This window comes from Agelaius tricolor, unplaced genomic scaffold (genome assembly GCF_023055355.1).
Source record: "Agelaius tricolor isolate 1412-34295 unplaced genomic scaffold, bAgeTri1.0.p SCAF_62, whole genome shotgun sequence".
NCBI lineage: Eukaryota > Metazoa > Chordata > Aves > Passeriformes > Icteridae > Agelaius > Agelaius tricolor.
The window spans coordinates 526,633-546,891 of NW_027269322.1; the positions used below are offsets into that span (position 1 = coordinate 526,633).

The 20,259-nt window shown below is 39.8% G+C and overlaps 1 protein-coding gene across 3 annotated transcripts in view; it reads right to left on the bottom strand.

Annotated features, from left to right (window-relative positions):
* Positions 1-5,656: 5,656 nt before the first annotated feature.
* PARVA (parvin alpha) overlaps positions 5,657-20,259 on the bottom strand; it is a 63,754-nt gene continuing 49,151 nt past the window's right edge. For all 3 annotated transcript variants that reach the window (XM_071456586.1, XM_071456588.1, XM_071456587.1), the window contains exons 7-13: positions 18,940-18,998; positions 18,095-18,114; positions 16,846-16,907; positions 16,077-16,145; positions 14,709-14,810; positions 13,858-13,930; positions 5,657-10,548 (exon numbers count right to left, since the gene is read on the bottom strand). In XM_071456586.1, the coding sequence (XP_071312687.1) occupies positions 10,472-10,548; positions 13,858-13,930; positions 14,709-14,810; positions 16,077-16,145; positions 16,846-16,907; positions 18,095-18,114; positions 18,940-18,998 (462 nt within the window). In that variant the 3' untranslated portion in view covers positions 5,657-10,471. The remainder of the gene's footprint in view (positions 10,549-13,857; positions 13,931-14,708; positions 14,811-16,076; positions 16,146-16,845; positions 16,908-18,094; positions 18,115-18,939; positions 18,999-20,259) is intronic.

Sequence of the window (20,259 nt, forward strand, 5' to 3'; positions counted from 1 at the left end):
AGAGTACCTGTGGCTCTTAGATGGTGATGGGAGAGCTGCTGCAGCTCTTCTGGCACGGGACTGAGAGCACTCACCTGCAGCACTGCGAGGGTTAAAAGCAGAGCCAGGTCCATGTGGTTTCTGTCCATGGGACCAGCCCAGGGACAAGCACATTTGTCACTTGGAATGAGCATTCCCAGTTTAGCTTTCAACCAGTGGCAAAGCCCAGGCAGAGCAGTGAGATGCCCAACACAAATTTAGGCAAAGCTGTGCTGCTGTACACTCTGAAAGCTGCAGCACTAGGAGTCAATAGAGCATAACTGACCTCATTTCTTATTTTGATTTCATAACTAAAAACAACTCCAGGGAACCCTGAGCACAGAGTCTTGCTCAACCCACACCATAATTGGACTGGCTGATTGAACTAGCTGGTTTGCTAAAATTGTGTTCTGATTAAATTGTAAGACCTTTTCTCCAAATGGCAAAGCTCTCCTCCCTGTAATTCCTGAGAGATCTATCCGAGAATTACAATCTAAAGAAGAGAGTGCACAGTGTCAGGCAGCCTCTGTTGTTCCCCTCAGCCAGTTATAAATAAATATAGAATACTAACAGTGCTCTGTACTAGAGAAAGCCATGATCAAGGCCAAGTGTCACAGCCCTCCCTGAAAATAATTGCAGCATGCAATATAATCCCACATGCTCCAGCAATATGTAGTCTAAATAGAGATGAACAGCATAGAACTGGATTGTGGGTGGTGGAATTGTACCAGACCTTGGGAATTTTATGTTAATTAAAAAATGCTGATTAATACAGAATGGTGAGTTTTAATAAGCCTGTAATAAAAGTGAAATTGAGTTTGAATAACAGGTGTGTCTTGATTCCTTGAAACAAATCTTCTGATTTTTAATTGGGGGAATTAATCTAGTGGAAAATTTTGTCTGGCTTAAGAGAGCAGTTTTCTGTTGGTGTTTCATTCCCCCTGCCAGAGGTCTGCCTGGGTAACTGAGCCATTGGGAGAGAAGTCTTGGAAGCAGTAGAAGTTCACGTGCTTGACACCAAAATTACGGGGTGAGGTTGTGTCACACTGGAGGAGAGAACAGAGGATCACAAGACTTCTGGGGTTAAAGTGTTGAAGACCCAACAGCACAGGATAGTTCAGCTTAAATTCCTGTAAGTGCTCAGAAGGAAAATTACAGGTTTGCTGAGAAATATTTTAATGAAGGTGCTGGGACTGTTGTGCCCACCAAGATCCATCCTCTTTCTCACATGAGGATCCAAATGCTTCTTCCCCCTTCTAGTGGCATAACTAAACATTCCTTGAGTACAAAGGGAAGGAGAGCCCTGGATCTTTTCCATTTCTGAGCACGCATGGTAACAGGAACATCCTGAGGTATGATGCAGATTTCCTTCTACAAATATCCCCAAAGGAGGGAGAGGTGACCCTGAGAAATTTTCCCCATTATTGTCAAATCATCACATCATTCTCTACACCCTGGTGTAGATCCACAATGCTTGATAGATTATATAAGGGAGCTCTACCCAATAGAGGGACATGACTATAAGCATAAAGAAGGACAGGTTTGGTGTGGAGGGATAGAATGTAAGAAAATAAAGATAGTGCAGAAGGTAATCTCACCTTTGAGGAGTTGCAGCTGTACTAACCACCAAAGATTAGGAACAAGCCTGCCCTTAACAGGCCACAGCTCTGTCCAATAAGAGGATGAGTGCCACAAAAAAGCGGGTTAGCTGGTTGAAGAGAGATGCAGTTTGTTGGCTGGGTGAGGAGAGAGTTGGAGTTTGTTGGCTGTGCTGCGAAGAAGGAGTTAGGGCTGTGAGGAGCTGCCCATAAGAAATCACCAAGAAGGTATGGAACTTTTGTAATAAGATAAAAACAGTTTGGTGTATCCAACTTCAACCAGTGATGGCATAAGAAATCCACTGTAGCAAAGGAAATGTGAAAAGCAATGGAATTGCTAGTTATCAGCAATGGAATTTCAGAAGTTAATGCTCAAAACTTCCAGCTGAGGAATACACATATCCCTGAAATGCAGCATAACTGTTTGCAATATCAGTAGATAAATCTGTGCCCTAACTCTGCCTCCTACCACCTGGGTAGCTTTCTACAGTGATTGGGAATTGAAGAATGTAACAAATTCACTGCCACACTACCTTGTCTGGCACAGGAGGACAGTGTTCCCTCCAAGACAGAAAAACCTCTGGGTCTGGACACGGAGCTCTGGCTAAATGAAGCCAAGTCTGCTACGTGCCTTTAATTTCCTTGCCCTGATGAAAGTTTAATGTCACCACTTAGGCATTGAGAAGGTGAGTTAGGGCTTCATCAGGACTAACTGGCAGCAGGCAGAGCTGAGGGCAGATCTCCATTAAGTGCTCTAAGCCACTGGAATTAAACTGTGGCACTGCAGAGTCTGGGAATAGTGGTCCCCATGCAAGTTTTTATTTCAGAGCACCTCAAACTCAGCCTCTTTTAAAACCTGACCTTTTCCCTCCAGCTCTCCCCTTCATGCTCCAGGTAACCTGGAACCTGCCGAAGCAGAAACCCAACTTATTAGTCACCAGACAGCTGGTGGCACACAGAGCCCACTCCTGATTAATTTACCACTCTGGGTTAGTTTGTGTCCAGCTGGCCCACCCTTCCTGCCTTACACGAACATGCTGCAAACTACAAAGTGATCACAGCAACACACATTCCTCTCTTTCCCCTGCAGCCTCTCTCCCCTTTATTCTGTGCTGTTTCTTTAGATTCTCAGTGGAGCTATCCCACTCCACCACAATCTCCGAGAGCCTGCTTCCCATCTGCATTCAGAACCCCTAAAGAGCCATGAGGAAATCTTACTTATTTTGTGATAAGTAGGTAAGATTCAGGCTTTGATTTCTGTCAGGATTAGAGAGGGGTGGTTTTGTTTCCTTGGTTTTATTTTGATTCTTTTCAACTTGTGTTAATATAATTAGTATCACTTCTGTTTTGACAGTACTCTAAGCAGTGGCTCAGATTACCCTCCCTGCAATTTAAATTTGAGTTTAATTGATTTTAATATTGCTTTATAAAGAGAAGGCACAATGACCCAAATAGAAATACTGACAAGTATACCGATCAAATCCTTACATTTTATCTTGAAGAAAGAAAAGAAAAAATCTCAGGCAGCAAAATTAGGAAAATCACAATGGGGAGTGCCACGTTAAGACTGTACTTCTATTGAAATTCTAACCACCACAAATTTGTTTTCCGTTTATCTGAATTAAGACTGGAAATATTTTCCCAATGTACTAAAATTCTAAATTATTTTTTTCTTTGTTCTTACAGTTTGCAAAGCAAACAATCCAACCAGATTAATTCTAATACTTTAACAGTCTGTCAAATACAGCAGTTCTGTCACTTACCTTTCAGGCTACTGCATTCATAGGAATCTTTTTTTTTTTGTAGCATTATCTCATAAATACACATGTAAGTTTAGCACAAACCATAAAAATGTGTTGTACACTTCAGCTAATCTAGTATCTTTCATTTCTAAGGAGGATTTGGGTGGAGGCCAAGTTAATTAAAACCAGAATAGAACTGGGTTCTATTCACATGAGTCATATACCTCTGACTCACAATAGAGTCTGTGCAGCTAATGGGTTAATTTGTCCTGATAACAGAAAAAAATAAGCTGGAGGTTATGACTGTTTGGAGTGAGTGCTGGTTTCAGACAGTAGATGTACAAGGTTTTTATGCCATTGAGAACACAGACCTGCTCTAATGCTGTCCTTTCTGTCTATTCAAGTGCTGTAACAAACAGTTCAGAAAGATCTGGAGGTACAGAAGGCTCAGAAACGCAGGACTGACGCCTTCAAAGCTCTATTATTGTAACAATATGCACATGGAAGTGTTTAAGTTACTGTCACAGAGAGGGAAGTCTCAGCCACATGCAAGCAGCTTGCAATGCTGGCAAGAGGCTGATGGCCCTGCAGCACTTCAAGGGGAAGGATTCCTCCCTCAGGCACCTGGGAAATCCACACACTTCCTTACCTCAGTGCTGAACACCCACCTCTCCATCACAGAAATGTGGAAATCTGCTAAGCTAGCAGCCTTCCTGCCTCCTCTGGTCCCTGGGCACTGGCACCCACCCCAGCCTCACTGGTCACTTTTTAGCTCCTTGTTTTACACCACAACTTAAGGGCAGAAAGGTACAGAAAGAGGGACTCGGTCCCTAATCCACACCTATTGCTCCTGTCATGAGATAGAGAAGCTCACAGCACAGAATTCCCTCCTGCATTCCTGCAGGACTGTGAGCCTTTCAAGACAAGTACTTTATCACCATTCCTGTATTCAGTATATCATCACATATATATTATGCAGAGTGCTGGCAAAGAGGAGTGAAAGCAGAAGTTCAGCAGGAACTTTGCAGTGAAACAGAGGCAAGACAGAGGTCAGTCTGTTTTCTCTTCAAAACATGTTTGGGAATTTTAACAGCTTTTGATTGACTGAAATACAGAAGCAGGCCTTACAGGAGGCCCAGAAGACAGGTTCTTCCCCCAAATCCTTTTCCACCTTTTCAACAGCTTAATCACCAGCTATGCTCCCTCTTCTGCTCTCCTTCTGTCTCAGTTAATGTGGAGTTACTCTACACACTGAGCTTAGGCATTAACAGTGCCCCTCCAACAATAGTAAAAACACCATTTCTCCTTCATTTCATACTGCAGGATTCTAAAGAGGAGGAGGAGTAACTCCCATGGCTGCAGAAGGGTATTAAAGCCAGATCTTCTGCTTTCTGTGTGAACAGCAATGAAAAGATTGAGGTAGCCAGACCGTGACCTTTGTGTTGTACTGCAATGTTTGAAGAAGAGCAAGTCTTGTTCTTCAGGACAAAACCCACAAAATTCAGGACAAAAGCTCCAAGTGCCTATGGTGGGGGTTGAGAATGTGGATCCTAAGCAAGCAGAATTGCTTCTATCCAGCCCTGATAAAACTGGGATTGAAGACTGGCATTAAAACTCACCCTGTCTTTAGTGCTCCCCGTTGATTAGGCAGCTCTGCTTGGTGGTTTCAGCTTTACAAGCAGACCTAAAGATCAAACACCTGCTTCTGGACTCCAGCCAGTAATTCAGTGGCTATAAATGTCAATCTGGAGCACTTTAGATGCCTATATTTTGGACTGGTTCCAAGCTCTGCATTGAAGCTCCTGCATTAAAGGGTAGCAACAATAACACGTTTATAAAAAAAACAGATCTCAAAATCTTCCTAAATGCAATTATTTTCTGACACAGACATTATGATTTCAATGTTTTGCTAACATTTTGTTAGATTCAAAATTAACAAAATTGCTCTGCAGAGAATTGCATTATATCCAGCTGGGATATCCCCACTGAAGTGCTCAGCACCACAAACTTAAAAGTAAAGGTGTTCTTGGCTACTTTGAGTCTAAGACAGCATTTTCCTGACCTGCTGCTGTTAATCATTTCAAACACATGTTTACATGATTGCTTTTGCCAACCCCCGTTCAGCTGTCACCAGCCCCCACAGAATATAATAATAAACACCTTGCACACCCACAAAGGGGTTACTGCAAGAGGGTTGGGTGCATGGAGAGGTCTGGAAGTTTTGAGAACACAAAACACACAGCCTCCTTAATTTTTTGTCAGACAACTCATCCTTCGACCCAACATCAACATGCAGGGTTGATTTTCAGGTGCAAATTTTATTGTGAATCATAACAAAAGGTTTCACGAAAAGCACAGGAAAAAAAAATCAGCAAGAGTGTGTCTTTTACTTACAGAGTACATATATTCTGTGAAAGCTACTAACTCTGCAGTTGAAGGCAATGCAGCTTAATTTTAACTAATAATTATTTTCAGATACATGTTTAGCAAATTTTGAAAATATTCTTTTTTCTCAGTTAGTTTGATATTGAAATTGAGGACCAAATGTTTCAATGAGTCTATTATTGTTGCAGTGTGCATGGTATTAAATTGTTAGACAGAAAAGAAAATCTCATTTTTGCAGAAACAATCTCACAGAAAATATTTTCAGAATACATAAAATTAGCCCTTGTAAATGTTGAATGACTCAAACCTCTTTGGAAAAATCTGTGGATACTGAGGTATGCCTAATTTAAAAAATTTGGTGGTGCTATGTCAATTTTTCATGTGACAAATCAAAGTAAAATATCTTCATGCAAGCTAATTGTAACTTTTTACAAAGGATTTCTTCAGTCTGTAATTGTACCTTGACTGTGAAGAGAAAGCCCACACTAATTCTTACAATAAAATGACAAAAGTCATACATGTAACAGCATAAAAATCTTGCAAGAGGTCTTCAAGGCACTGTTTTCTCTTTGGATGCTTGGCCATTGATGAAGGTTGTTTTGAGAGGAAGACAAGAATAACAAAAACAAGACCTAAGGCTGGCATCTAGTATATTAAATATCACGTATATCTTTATCTAATGAAATAAACTTCTAAAAGCCATTCTGCTTTACAACACTGCAGCTTGCAGTAAGGTGTCTACTAAAATAATCTGAAACATTAATTTCAAACCATACTTCCAGAATAAAAAGTAAAAACAAAAGCCAACCAATACCCCAATCATCATGGTCTGTTTGAATGCAACCATCCCCCAGCACTGCAATGCTCTTTAGGAGAGGCTCTGGTGATTTCCTGCCACGATTCACTGCAGTGGATTAGGACCTTATCCAGCTCCTGCTGGTCCACTTGAACTCCTGAGCTATGGAGCTGCAAGGGCTGCTACCCTCTGTAACATGGAGCTGCTCCTGACTAGGAAATGTAAAGAACGGCATTCTGCAGTCAGCACATTTAATAGGAAACTTGGTTCGCCTGGACTCCATCAGAAATACAGAGCAATCCAATTCTGGGCTTTATGAGTGTGTCTTGGGTAAAATTATGCAAAGGTTCCTTTTTATAGGACTTGTTCTTTATGGCAAATAACAGCCAGTCAGCTGAGAAAGAAATCTGAAAGGAGCTGACCTCAAGATATTAGGATTTTAGGTAATTGTTTTGACAACAGCTTATTGACACACTATGAAAAATCAGTAGCTCCTCTTTAAAAAAAACCCCAAACAGTAAGTTCTGTGTGGTTGAAAGAGCACGCCAGGATCCATCAAGAGGGAAAGGATGCCCCTCTCCAGCCACAGAAGAAACCTAGATACTCTACTGCTGGATGCAATGGATGAACCAGAAGTCACAGAAAATGGTTCTTTTGGGGGGTTTCACAATGCCCCAGCAGCAGCAATGGTTACTGCTTGATTGCCACTCAAGGCAGGCCAAGAATTGGCCACTTTTTGGTGGGCCCAGCTGCCTGTGAGGTTTGTGTGACACAGCACAGAGACGGCACGTTGGTCTGGTGGGTGGGATCCCAAAACCATCATGAGACGCTCAGGCAGGGCCTTGGATTTACCCCAGCTGGCTTTAGGATCCAAAGTGCTGAGACAGCAGCCTTGAGACCACAGGCTCCCTCTGGGACCAGGAGAGGAACTGGCCTCTCCAGGTGGCTGCTCATGAATCACATGAGCTCAATCAATTGATTTGGGTCCACTTGATCATTTTAAGTAATTATAAATAAACCTGGGACTGGCTAAAATTTAAACAACTTCTATCTTGATATAAACAGTGAGGAGAATTCTGCTTTCAGCAGTATGTCAGGGTGCATTGCTGTGTATCAAGAATAAAAGAAATGTAGGTGTGGCAGAATTTGGCCCAGATAACTTTGCTCTTCCCTGAAGGAAAGGGCTGGCCTACACCAAGTGCTGAAAAGCAAGCTGTCTACAGTAGTATTCTATATTTCTCTTATATTCTGATTCAAAGCAATAAATATTAGATATAATCTCTATATTGGATTAATCTCTATATTGGATTTTGTATTTATCTGATAGCTATTTAAATCTACACTGTCAGAAATATAAGCAGTGACCCACTCCTACATGGCAGCATATACTATTTGTGTGTAACTGTTAAAACTATCACATGGATCTATATGTACAAGGGTACTGTTGTTTATATAGCAGATTTTCATTTACATAAATTCTTACCATGGGATAGATAATTGTGGAAAGGTTGGATATTGTTTAAATGCTTCTACAGTTCTGTATAATTGCATTTCAACATGAGGATTTAATAATTCTGTCTCAGTTTGATGTTTTATAAGGATGGAAATGGAGCTTCACAGAGAAATCTCCAATAATGTTATACCCATATAGCACAAGAAATACTTATTTGCAAGTCCAGGCAAAGAAAACTGCTTCAGTGTTCACTTTACCCATGTAAATCTCCTCTTTAAAGAAAGTGCACTCCTGAAAACAAAGGCTTTCAAAATCCTTCAGCACTGCTGAAATGTAGAAGTGTTGCAGCTGAGCGTGGTCTGCAGAAAAAACATCATTTGTTTTTTAATTAGCTATTACAATTACTACTAGGTGTGCAAACGAAAAACTTGCATGTTAAACATTAAAATAAACTGAAATTGCTGCTGATATATACATGAGAAGTTCTGTCTCAGTCTGCTCAAAAAAAGTTTGGTTCATTCCTATTGTTTAGCTTCACAGATACTAAAGCTATAATGAAAATGTCCATTTTCATTCAGGTCAAAATGTCCAGCTATTTCTCCCTGTAAAGGGGAAATAACTGTTGTTTTCTGTACCTCTAATTTCAGAAACTCAGTTAAAAACACACAGGTAAGAAAATATTTTAACAAAGATATTTAGAGTGCTTCTTACTCAGATATTCTTAATCAGATAATTTCTGAGATCAGAGAACACTCAGGCATTGTCCTTTGAATTGAATATTGACTTTCCCTTGAAAAAGTTCATATTATGTCTCAGGAAAATAATTTTGGAGCCCCCCAGCAGAAGTCAGTACCCCCTTATTACCAAATATCAGCTGGTGTTTAGCAAAGACAGAAAATCATTGCTGGAGTTCCCTCTGTGCTGATGTTGTACTGGAAAGCTCTATGTAAAAGAAAAAGAAAAAAAGCCCTGGAAAGTGGAAAGATGTAATGCTTTACATCATGAGTAACACCCAGCTGTTACCAAGTGTCCCTGCCAGCTCTGCCTTTCTGCTGGTGACGATTCAAGCACTGCCCCATTGCTTCTCCTTGACCTGAGCCAGCTCTGCTCTACCTGCAGGGCTGTTAACAACTCTCCTTCCTGCACTAAGCACTCCCAAGATTTCTGAAGAGTTATCAAGGAATTTCAGCCTGAGGAATTTTTTTCCTGACTGTGTAAAGCAGGACCCCAAGAAAGCGCTTTGTTTCAGAAGTGATGCAGGCAGCCTCCAGCAGCTTCCTCTGGAAGCACAACTGGAGCTCGGTACCAGTCTAAGGGAGGAATCAACTCCCATTTCCCTTTTGTGTCTTTGTTAAAGCTAAACCCAAACAAATAACAGCTCAATTGGTGGTAATTAAATTTAAAAAATCTTTGTAGCCATGTAAAATCACCAAAGAACTTTACACTCTAATGGAATCTTTGCAGATGGAAGTAGTTTTGACCATTTCTAGAAAATGAATCTTATTTCTCCGTGTTGAACATTATGCAGTTCATTATGATGAACATACATTCATCATAAAATCAATCAAAGGGACAATTCTAAATTCTATTTAGCAATGAATCTAAACTTGCAATCTGATAATCCTGTGATTAAACTGCCAAAATAAAAACAAGCCATTCTTCTACTTTTTAAATGATGTAATAATACAAATATTATAGAAAAGCTGTATTATACAAGTGTGTCTTCCTGAAAAGTGTTCTTTGCAAAAAAGATCTCTTCCTTGAACAAAAACAAGTGACAAGCTGCAAAGTGTGGTTCTGTGGAATGCTCAATAGCACATATTGAAGCAGAGTATCACATCATAGTAAGTCTGAAGGAATGAGTAGCCACTTCAGTTTGTACCCATAAAATTAAAGCCTAATAATAGCACTGGAACTATATATTCAGCAGGTTAAGTTTCTTCTTCTTAGCTGTCAAGTGAAAAATTGTATTTAACTGTTTCTCCCCATGCACATTCCTCACAATTAGAATGGAACTGTCTTATCATGGATAGAAAATATTCTTCCCCTTCCCAGATTAAAAAAAAGATGTATGTAAAAAAATAATTAGGTACTCAGTACAGAATATTCCTATGATTGGCTCCAAAGGCTGATTTGAATCAAACTTACTAATTTTTTTTCATTGTTTCTTCACCTATTAAAAACAGTGTGAAGACAAGAATGTCTCCCAGACAAGACTGAATTATCCCAGAATGAAGACATGAATTCTCCCAGAAAATACCCAGATACCATCCCCCAAACCCTTTTTTCTGTATAAGTTATATTAGTTTTAAATCTACTGTGAAAGTAGTAGTGCCAGAATAATCAACTAATAACCAAAAATTCTTCAGCTAAATGGTTTTGTTCCTTTTAGGATAGAGATGCAGAGGAATACTGATGGAAGATAGGCTAATTATGATGTTTTCTTTGTCAACACTCCTTTGTGACTCAAATCAATTCTTCACTCCACATTCCTGTATTTGGAAAACAGATTGTATAGTACTCTCAGTGTAGACTTCAGGTCACAATTTACAATATCTAGAAAAAAGACAAGGGAAGACAAATTAGTAACTTCATTAGCTCCAAATATTTTCCAGAAAAGAAGTGCCCATTCTCTACTCCTCTCCTTTGCTCACATTAATAACCATGAATATTAGATCACAAGGATAGCAAAAAAAGAGTAGAAATATCAATAAAACACAAATTTCAAACTGGCAACTCAAAATTTGGTGTTTTAAGGGATACAAATAGCTCTTGCTGCTGCTGATGAAATGTAGCCAAGCTCAGATGCTCCTGAGTCAAAGTGTGCCCAGGATTACACATACTTGTATGACTTCATCTTCAGACAGTTGTGGCTGGAAAGTAATGATTTTGAAAAAAGTCATCAGGCAGTAACCAATGGAAGCTTCCTCTTATGTAAGAATTGTAGGACTTGGCACACTCTGGACTGCAACATCCTTCACTAGGCCCAATTGCAGCAGGATAGCTGGAGGCAAGTTTAAATTTTCCAGAGGATCTAAAGAAGCTAGGTATACAAGTGCTCCTTGAACAAACATCTGAAAATTCTTTGAGTTAGCTGACATTCATGGCTGAATCAGTCCTCAGAAACTCAACATCTAAAGTAAAGGATTTATATGAAACAAAAAGCTAATGAATACCTTCTGTTTCAAAGAGCAGTTCTTGAGAAAGTCAATATTATTTCACAAGAAATCTATAAAACAAACTGACAAGTACTACTGCAGCAGTCTACACCAGTGCTTTAGTCAAACAGGGATTCAGAATTGCCCCAGAAAGAGCAGAGTGGAATCAGAATTGTCCTATCTCTTTCTGCTGAATGCATAGGAACTCAAATTTCTAACTGTAGTTCTTGGAATTGGCCAAAACCTCCAAGTGAGCCCAGTAAATGGTGTATTGTAGTCACCAGAGTTTAGCCATGATATTTATCAACACTGATGTTTCTCACAGATTGTGAAGGGTCACACTTTAAATAATTAATCCAATCAAACCTATGCCTGGTGTCCTAAAGTGTGCCAGCTAAAGACATTGAATTTACCTCCATGGACAAAGGGTGGAAACACTCAAGGCTAATTTTATTCTGGGCCTTAGTCATGTAACCAGAGCCAGCATTGGTTTTGTGGCTCTTTATAAATCAGATGAAAAATGTTTGGTATAAAATGAAGAGGAAATGCCAAAAGCTGCAGGAAGGGTGCATTGCCCCCACAAGATCCCACTGCAATCTGTAATTCTGTTTGCATGCAACACTGGAAGTTTCCTCTTTCAGGCCAGCAGCAAGGTGCAGAATTACTTTTTTTCCCAAATACAGAACTTCTATTATTAAGTAACTTTGTTAGGTCTTTGCAAAGACACCACCGCAAAAAAGATACCACCACCACAATAAAATCCCACAGGAGGGCTCAAAGTAAAAGAAGAACACTCCCAGAGAAAGATGGGTTATTTCCATTGCTACACGGGTTTGACACATGTAACATTTTATTGGTTGCGAGTTTCTAAAAGAGAAACTTGAGTTTGGCTTTGATGTACACATTGCAAGGAGCTCTGAAAAAGCTCAAACTGCAAATGAATTCATTATAGATTCAGCAAATTAATGTTCTAGCCATTTTTAAAGTAAAAGGTCACAGAAAGCTTTTTAAGACCTTTTCGATTATATTGCAAATAACCCAAATAAACTGTTGACCCCATAAAAATCATTGGTTTTCATAGTCATTTATTTAACTGCATTCTTTTTTTTCCCACTAAATATGTTTTTCATATTCTAAAGCACTTTTCAGCATATTTTTTCCTCAAGGACCTCAAAGAAACAGTGTAGGAATTCAAAGAGTATTTAGTGTACACATTTAGGGTAAGATCCTTTTCAATACTCTTTTGCTCACTGGAAATTTTAAGTATGGGCATTGTGCCCAGTGTAACAACACATAAAACAGATGTGTTTTTCCATTCACTTTGGGCAGGAAGTTTCATATTAAGCATTTCAATAATTGCACAAGAAATGTCTTATATATGCTGAAATATCCTTATGGCTTGATTTATACTGGAAAAATTAGCTGTCCCCTAGAGCAATAAATACCTGAAAAATTAAATGCCATAAGAATTTTAAACCATCCATGGGGAGTAAGGGATCACAGATACTCTGTGTTTTACTTGGATCCCTCGATTTCACTGTTTCCTCATTCTCACTTTGACTCTTTCAGACATAAAGGCTTGTGATACACTCACCAGTGGTACAGCTAAGCATGACTGTGGATAAGAGTTCAACCAGTCAAAAGAAGTAAAAAAGCCAGGCTGGGTAGGTGCAGATTTAATGCACAGGTTCGATCCTGAGATGCATTATTTTGTGTGTGTGTGTGTGTGTGTCTCTGTGGCTGTTATAACCTGGAAGCTGGGAGGGATGGAAAAAACCCTGAATGGAGCAGAACCTGATTCAGCAAGCAGTGCCTGAATCTCCCAAGAGTTCTGACTGTTAGAAGCAGCACTCTGACATGAGCTTATGTCAGCTCCTCAGGGAATGACAACCCAATATTGTGGCAGGAAAAGGCTGTGAGCACCATGGAATGTAAGTCTGAAATTGGTCTTGAAAAGACACAGCTATGTTGATTTTTGTGGCAGGTAACCAGCAGGAGCCCAGATACCATTCCTGGTGGGAAGAGGGGAGGAGAAGCTGCACACCCAGCTCCTGCATGGTAAGAAGTGGTAACTCCTCACAGGAGGAGCTACAAGAGATACACATTGCCCTGGTGACTCAAGGGCTCTGTCTCCAGCCTGAAAAGCTGGATTTAAACACTGTATGTGTATGAACAAAGAGGAGTGGAATCCCAATGCTCCCAAAGTCAGTAGCAAAACCTTTATCCTCCCTGAAGCACATTCTACTGTCAGTCCCTAGCTCTACAACTAATTTAAATATGCATTATTAGGTCCTGCATCCAAAGGCAGGTATGTGAACATTTTAAATTCTACTTCCACAACATCTCCTTCGTTTGTGAAGATCTTATAAATTACTGGAATACTCAAGGTTTAGCATGAAAATGTGAGATGGAGGAAAATGGAGCAATTGGAGCAACTGACACCTGCCAGTGACACCAATCACAACTGTTTTCTCTTTCTTTCAGGGAATATTGGAGTATTACTGCATGTGTTTGGCCAATGAAAAAAAAGAAGCATTACAACCTTTGAAAAAGTGCATTTAAAATACAGAGTTCCTTGAGCACTACAAAATGTACCTTCCCTTTTACTGCTGGATTAACTTTACCTTCACTTAGCCACACTGTAACCTTGTAAGATCTGGAGCCCGCACAAATTTTTAAGGAGATACAAAAAAGGTAGAATAGTTACCTTCTGGTCTTGGCTTTGGCTTTTCCAATCCACCATCCTGCATTAGCTCAAATGCAAAGGATACATTGACGACCTGTCAATACAACAGAGGCAGTCACTCTTGTGAACTCTGTACAGTGCAAATAGTCAAGACAAGATATATTTAAAGCTGCAGACCCAGATATTCAAAAGGAAAAAATAGTCAGGGGTCTGTAGATCTGGCCTTTGGAATCCAGACAATCCATTGTTTTGCTGTTTCTGGGTGATGGTGGTTGCAGAAAGATACAGGTAATTGAAAGTTAACATGAACTAACACAACCCTTAATAAAATTACTCACAAGTAAGCACAGCCCACTTCCTACAAGTTCAAAAATTGGAACATGATGGCCCCTGAAGTGCTCTTGTCTTGAACAGACAGATGAATTGCCTGGATGGCTACAGACACTGATGTAATGTTGGTCTTAAATTGACACATCGTACATATGTGCCTTCATGCTTCCAAAACCCTTTAAACCTCTCCAACATTAAATTCTTGGATTTTGGACACAGAAAAAAACCAATTCTGTCATCAGTGCCTGTGTGTAATCCTATATATGTTAATGAACAGTAGGTCTTGTATAATGAAAGCACCACACAATGGCTAACAAAATCTGTTAATGCATGCTAACCACCCCATCATTAATATAATTTTCTGTTTTATTCCAACTAAGTATTAATACTGATTTTTTAAAATACTTGAAAATGGTTAGCCGTACGGTCCTTTCTTGACTTCAGCTATTAGTATCAAACTTATGCACAAAAGTTTGTGTTATCCTTCTACAATTAGACATATTTATATGGGTTTTTTTAACAGAAAAATGAAATCTAGTTACCTTTTGCTCAAAACTATCAGGAGTCAAGAAAAAGCTGTGCAGGGGAACAAAATAGCCTTCCAGGAGACCCATTAGCAGGACTAAGTACACTCCATCTGCAAACTGTGAAAAAAACCCAAACATTTCTCAGTACACTTTCTGAAAAATAGTTCACTGCTTTTCTTATTCTTATTTCTTATTTGACAATGGAGTCCTGGAACAGATTTGCCCAGGGAACTGGATGCCTCACCCCTGGAACTGACCAAGGCTGGATGGGGCTCTGAGCAAGCTGGACCGGTGGAGGTGTCTCTGCAGGAGCAGTGGAACTGGATGATCTTTAAGGTCCCCTCTAACCCAAACCATTCCATGTTTCTGTGGTTTTGTCACAGGCCTCTCACTTCGACCTGAGTGACATCAGGTCTATGGGTCTATCAATCCATCACCTTCCTGAGGCAGGTGATTTTCTTTCAGCTGATGGAAATACAACCTCTCATTTCAGGGAATGCTGTTTCAGATAAATGCTTAAGGAGTTTCTAGGTACATTTGAATATTTTCCCCCAAGGTAAATGATGCAATGAGCAGAAATAGGGAATGCCCTTTTGAAAGCCTTTACACATGATTTCCATCTAAATCTTAATTTTACCTTTGAAAAATCTCTATCAGCTTGGTAGGTGTATAAATAAAGCAGAGATTCTTAATAACATGAACCAAGACATAAAATAAAGCCTGATCTGAAGACACCTGGGGTTTTTTGATAGTGCAGATCCCATTCCTTCCTGCCTGACCCCATAATTTTCTTATGATAACTGCTACAATTGTTCACATGGGGAGGTATTAATACAGCAGGATTAGGCTTTTCTTTTAGCTTCTTTTCAGCCAATTTAGCAGCTGAGAACAAGACAGAAGAGCATGCAGCACATTATTTCTGTGGTGCAATCAAGCCTGCAGACCAGCTGTACAGCTGCCTGTACACTTGAGCAGCTTTGCTCTGGAGAATCCTGAATTCCCCCTGAATGGAGGCTTTGTGATCCCATGTGCTTGTGCAAAGGTAGGCAGGAAACAACTGCTCAGCCTGGTACTGGAGCAAACCAAGTGCACACAATCCCTTCCTGACCAAAACAAGCAGGTCCTCCTTGCAGCACTTGGCAGCACGCAGAAAGAAGCATTTGGTAATTATTTTTTATGCTAATGGAAGTACAAAGCTGTTTAAGATGCTTGATTGGTGGGGGTCTTCTTTGTATGTATTTAGAAATGAAGGGTTTCCTGCTGAAACAACATCTTAAAGCTCATTCAATAATAATTCAGTGAAATTTCTGGATAAAGCTGAGGGCACAGTGCATAACATAGTGCAACTACCTCTCCCCTTTAAGAAAGGCTATAAAATCCTACCTGTGTATCCAGTTCAGTCACCTCTAAATTCAATTTATTCAGATGCTTGTTCACAAAGGTGATGAGAGTCTGAAATATGAAAACACTGCAATGAAGGCCTATTCAGCAGGGCAGCAGCTCAACACCAGCAGTATGAGCTCCACTCAGAAGAGAATCTGCGTGAGTGAAGAGACTGCAACACAATCTCCAAATTTTGAAATTGAAATGTGACATTAAAATTGTGTCACATTTCACATTCTTATTTTTCACAAGAATGAAGAACATAACTAAAATGAATGTGATATATATATATATATATATATATATATATATATATAAAATACACTGTTAAAACATAGAAAACCCCCAAATTTTTAGCAGACTAGGGAAAAGTGGGTAATTGGACTCCACTCAAATCTGACAGCAGCCAAAATGCTCTAGGGTCAGACCTCTGGCAGCTGTAAACTGGGTATCTCGTTGGCATCAGTACAATCAATGTACCAGTTGGGTTCTACTGAGCACACACTCTGTGAGAACTTTCCTGATGGAAACTTTGATAACTATATGTTGTTCCATGTTCCAAAGTTAAGTTCATGCTGCTAAACATTAAATAAAAACTAAGATTATAATCATTACTTTGTGTATTTAAGCATAAAGCTTAATTGTATTTAATGTATACAAAGCATGCCAGTCATACATTATATCCACACACACCACATCCACACCATCTGATACACACAAGCATGCACATGAACAGATTAGGTATTTCAAAAATAAAAAACCTTCCAACCTTTTTCACTACATTGAGCTTGTCTGGGGCATGGTCAAATAAAGTGTCGAATGCATCTCTTTCTGAAAAACATTCAGGGCCATTAATATACTGAGCAGCAGTTGTTCCAGTGGAGAATAAACACTTCCTGAGACACACATTCATTTGAGAACAACACAGTCAGCAAAATGGTTCAATATTGTCTCTGAATTCCAAGTACCAAGTAGTTTGCATACTTCTCTCTTGCTGCAAGCTGCCAGTAACTTATTCTCTATTATTCACAAAAAAACATCATTTTCAGGTAGGATTTGGGTCACCTAAAGACCCTGTTTCTCAAAAATGAGCTAAGAACAGCATTTTTAAGCATGAGATCTTGAACAGCCAGATAGAGACAGCCAAGTAACCAAATAATTTTCTGCAGAAGAACATGAGTTACATTAGTCACTGTATCTACAGAGGAAGATTTTCCCCAAGGGCCACTGACTGCATTATTAAGCATCTCAAACAGGTTTATGATTAAACATCTGCAATACAATCCTTTGTACAGATGCTTTTGGCCATTCTCAGAGGCAATTTAGGACATCCAACATAAGGTAGCATGACTGGAGTGCTACTGCAGCCTTCTGAAGAAAAGAGAAAAATATATAAAAAGGCACCAGAACCTTTTCTGAGCAATTTGTGTTTCAACAGCCACCTAAATAACAGCAAATGACTCAACAAACATTCATATTCCTCAATTTAAGAAAAAACCCAAAAGCTAGAGTAGATCCAAAGGCATTTGTAGAAGGCAGACCTTACACCAAGCAAGACTCAGGGGAGTGTTTTCTATTGGCCAGCCTCAATCCTGGCAGTGAGACACACGAGGCACAGGAACTGCTGAAAAATGACTCCACATCTTTAAACTGTAAGTAGGTAATGGATGTGGAATGTCAACATTCACCAGCTGGTTCATGATAAGACAACATTTCGCATTGCTGGGAACTCAGGACCATCAATACCACTGCAGTAATGTTCTGGAGGTTGAACCACAAAGCATATGCAAATTAATATGTGCTGGAAAGCAATGAAATGTGTTTTAAAGATGGTCAGAGTGATTCTAATGTTTTTTTTTCCTCTTGTGTTAACTGCCACAACAGCCTGTGGTGCATATTTGCCAGGGCAACTTGAAATCCTCTCCTTTCTTGCCACTTGATCAAAGTGACCACCCACTGCAGAACTCATGTACCCTCTGGCTGCCTCAAGAAAAGAGACAATAATCAAATGAACTTACCATGCCTTCCTGATAATGCCCTGTGGGAAAAAAATGGAAAAGAACAAAACAGTTACATCACCTGCAGATATTGTGCTGCAACAAAACCCAGCATACATGGTAAGGTCTTCAGCTTGCTGACTAATGGAGTAGATCCATGGATTTAGGAGAATTTTGGGAATAACTTCACCAAGTTACTCCAGGGTTAGTCTGGAGTCTATCAGTATAATATCTCTTGTCTCCACCAAAGTCTCACAGGAGGCCAGATCCCATATTCCCTACTTTGAACCAAATCAGCACACCCTGCCTGAGTAAAGAAGGCTTTTCCACGTTGACTTTGAGAAAACTTTTCCCTCAGCTTCAAAGATGCATCTACCACACCAACCACAATAGAAATCCAACCCAAACAAGGCTTGGGCTGGGTTCTGAAGAACTGCAGGATTTTGCTCCAGTTGATCCTTCATATAACTATCACACATAAATTCATACAGATCATTAATAAGTCAGTAGTGCAGCTTCTCTCCATTCAACTAGAAACCTGGATATTCTACTACTGTTCCCTTTTGATTTGAAATAGCTTTATGAAAGTATGAAATGTTCAGTGAGATGGCACATACAAGGCTTACTACCATCATTTTACACACCTAAAGTCCAGCTTTTAGTTCCCCACCTCTCTATTTCCTCCCCCTTTTGTATTTTTAGATGCTTGTTTGCAGCTCTTGAAAAGGCTAAAATACAGTCACTGGCTGACGCATCATCTTCCCTGGAACCCCAATACTGAAAGCTAAATATCAGCAAATGTTTGAATTTCTGAGACACATCTGTGTTCAATTACTGAACTGCTGGCAAATGTGGTGTTGACATACTCAGTGTTACCAGTTATTTCCTCTTGGATTTGTCGAGACTGGAGGATTCCTTCTCGTTTCTGCAAAAAGGAAAAAAGCGACATTTTTCTCACTAAAGTTTAATGCTTAGAGTACAGTAAAAATTTGTGATCCACAAACATAATTAGATAAGAAACCTGCAGAATAAGACCTTTTCTTACACAAATTTTCAGCAATATATTATTTTACCTTGCAAGTATTTCAGAGAACTCTTTTATACATTAACAAGAAACCTGAAACTCCACCTGTAGAAGGAAGTATTTATTTTCCTTTCTCCATTGTTCTTAATTCACTTTTTTTTAAAGGCCCCAATTCAGCAAGACATTTGAAACACCCTAACACATATGTAAGTATTTTAGTGGAGATAGGTCTAGGTGAGCTGAATTAAGCCCTGTATTTCAATGAACAGCTTGGCAGATGGTGCCCATGCTTCTCTTTTGCAAAAATCTTGCTCCCAGGCTATTTGTTCTTTTCGCCCTGTTTGTACTGTTTGTTTTTTGGGTTTTTTTTGCCTCAGTGTTTCCTTTCTCTGCTGACAAACAGCTCTATTGGCTTCTGACAGAAACCAAAATGGAGCTTCCATCCACACTGCCATCCTGGTCCAGCAGTGACTCTGATGTTCCTCAGATGGGAGCTGGTGCTGAGGAGCCTTTGCCCAGAGGCTGTGCCCAACGAAGCAGAAGCCAACTCTGATCACTGCTGCTTGAATCAGCTGCAAAATGCAGCACTTGAAGAGTTTGACACTGTTTCAGTTTGCTGATCACACTCATCTGGGGCTGCTGTAAATACCACACATATGTTTTGCCTCTCTTTGTGTTCTCTCTGTCAATCCTGTTCGCTGGTATTACCAAAAATTTGCAGTACACAGAGAAAAGTCAGGCAAATGCTGACAACTCCATTTCAAGTCTAGACATCAGGCAATTCCTCATGATTCTTCACTCCCTGTCATGCAAGGAAATGAGAAAAATAGATTTATGCGGGTCCTATACTCATCTTCAATGTGGAAAAGCGAAAAGGAGAATAACCTTTTAGAAAAGTCCTTCATGGCATCTGAACTGGGGCTGCTGCTTTTCCCTTCCTTGGAGAAGACAGCACATCCCTGCCTGAGGCAGTCCGCAGTGTGTGATGTGCTGAGGACTGAGCCAGGCTTGTCTATTCCTTCATTACTAAAATACATTTCTTGATATATTTTTCCTTCTACACTGTATTACTAAAATACATCAAGAAATATATTTATTTCTCAAGAAAAGCTGAACACGGCCCTCTGGGTCACTCCAGACTGGCACTTGGAGTAATGTGAAC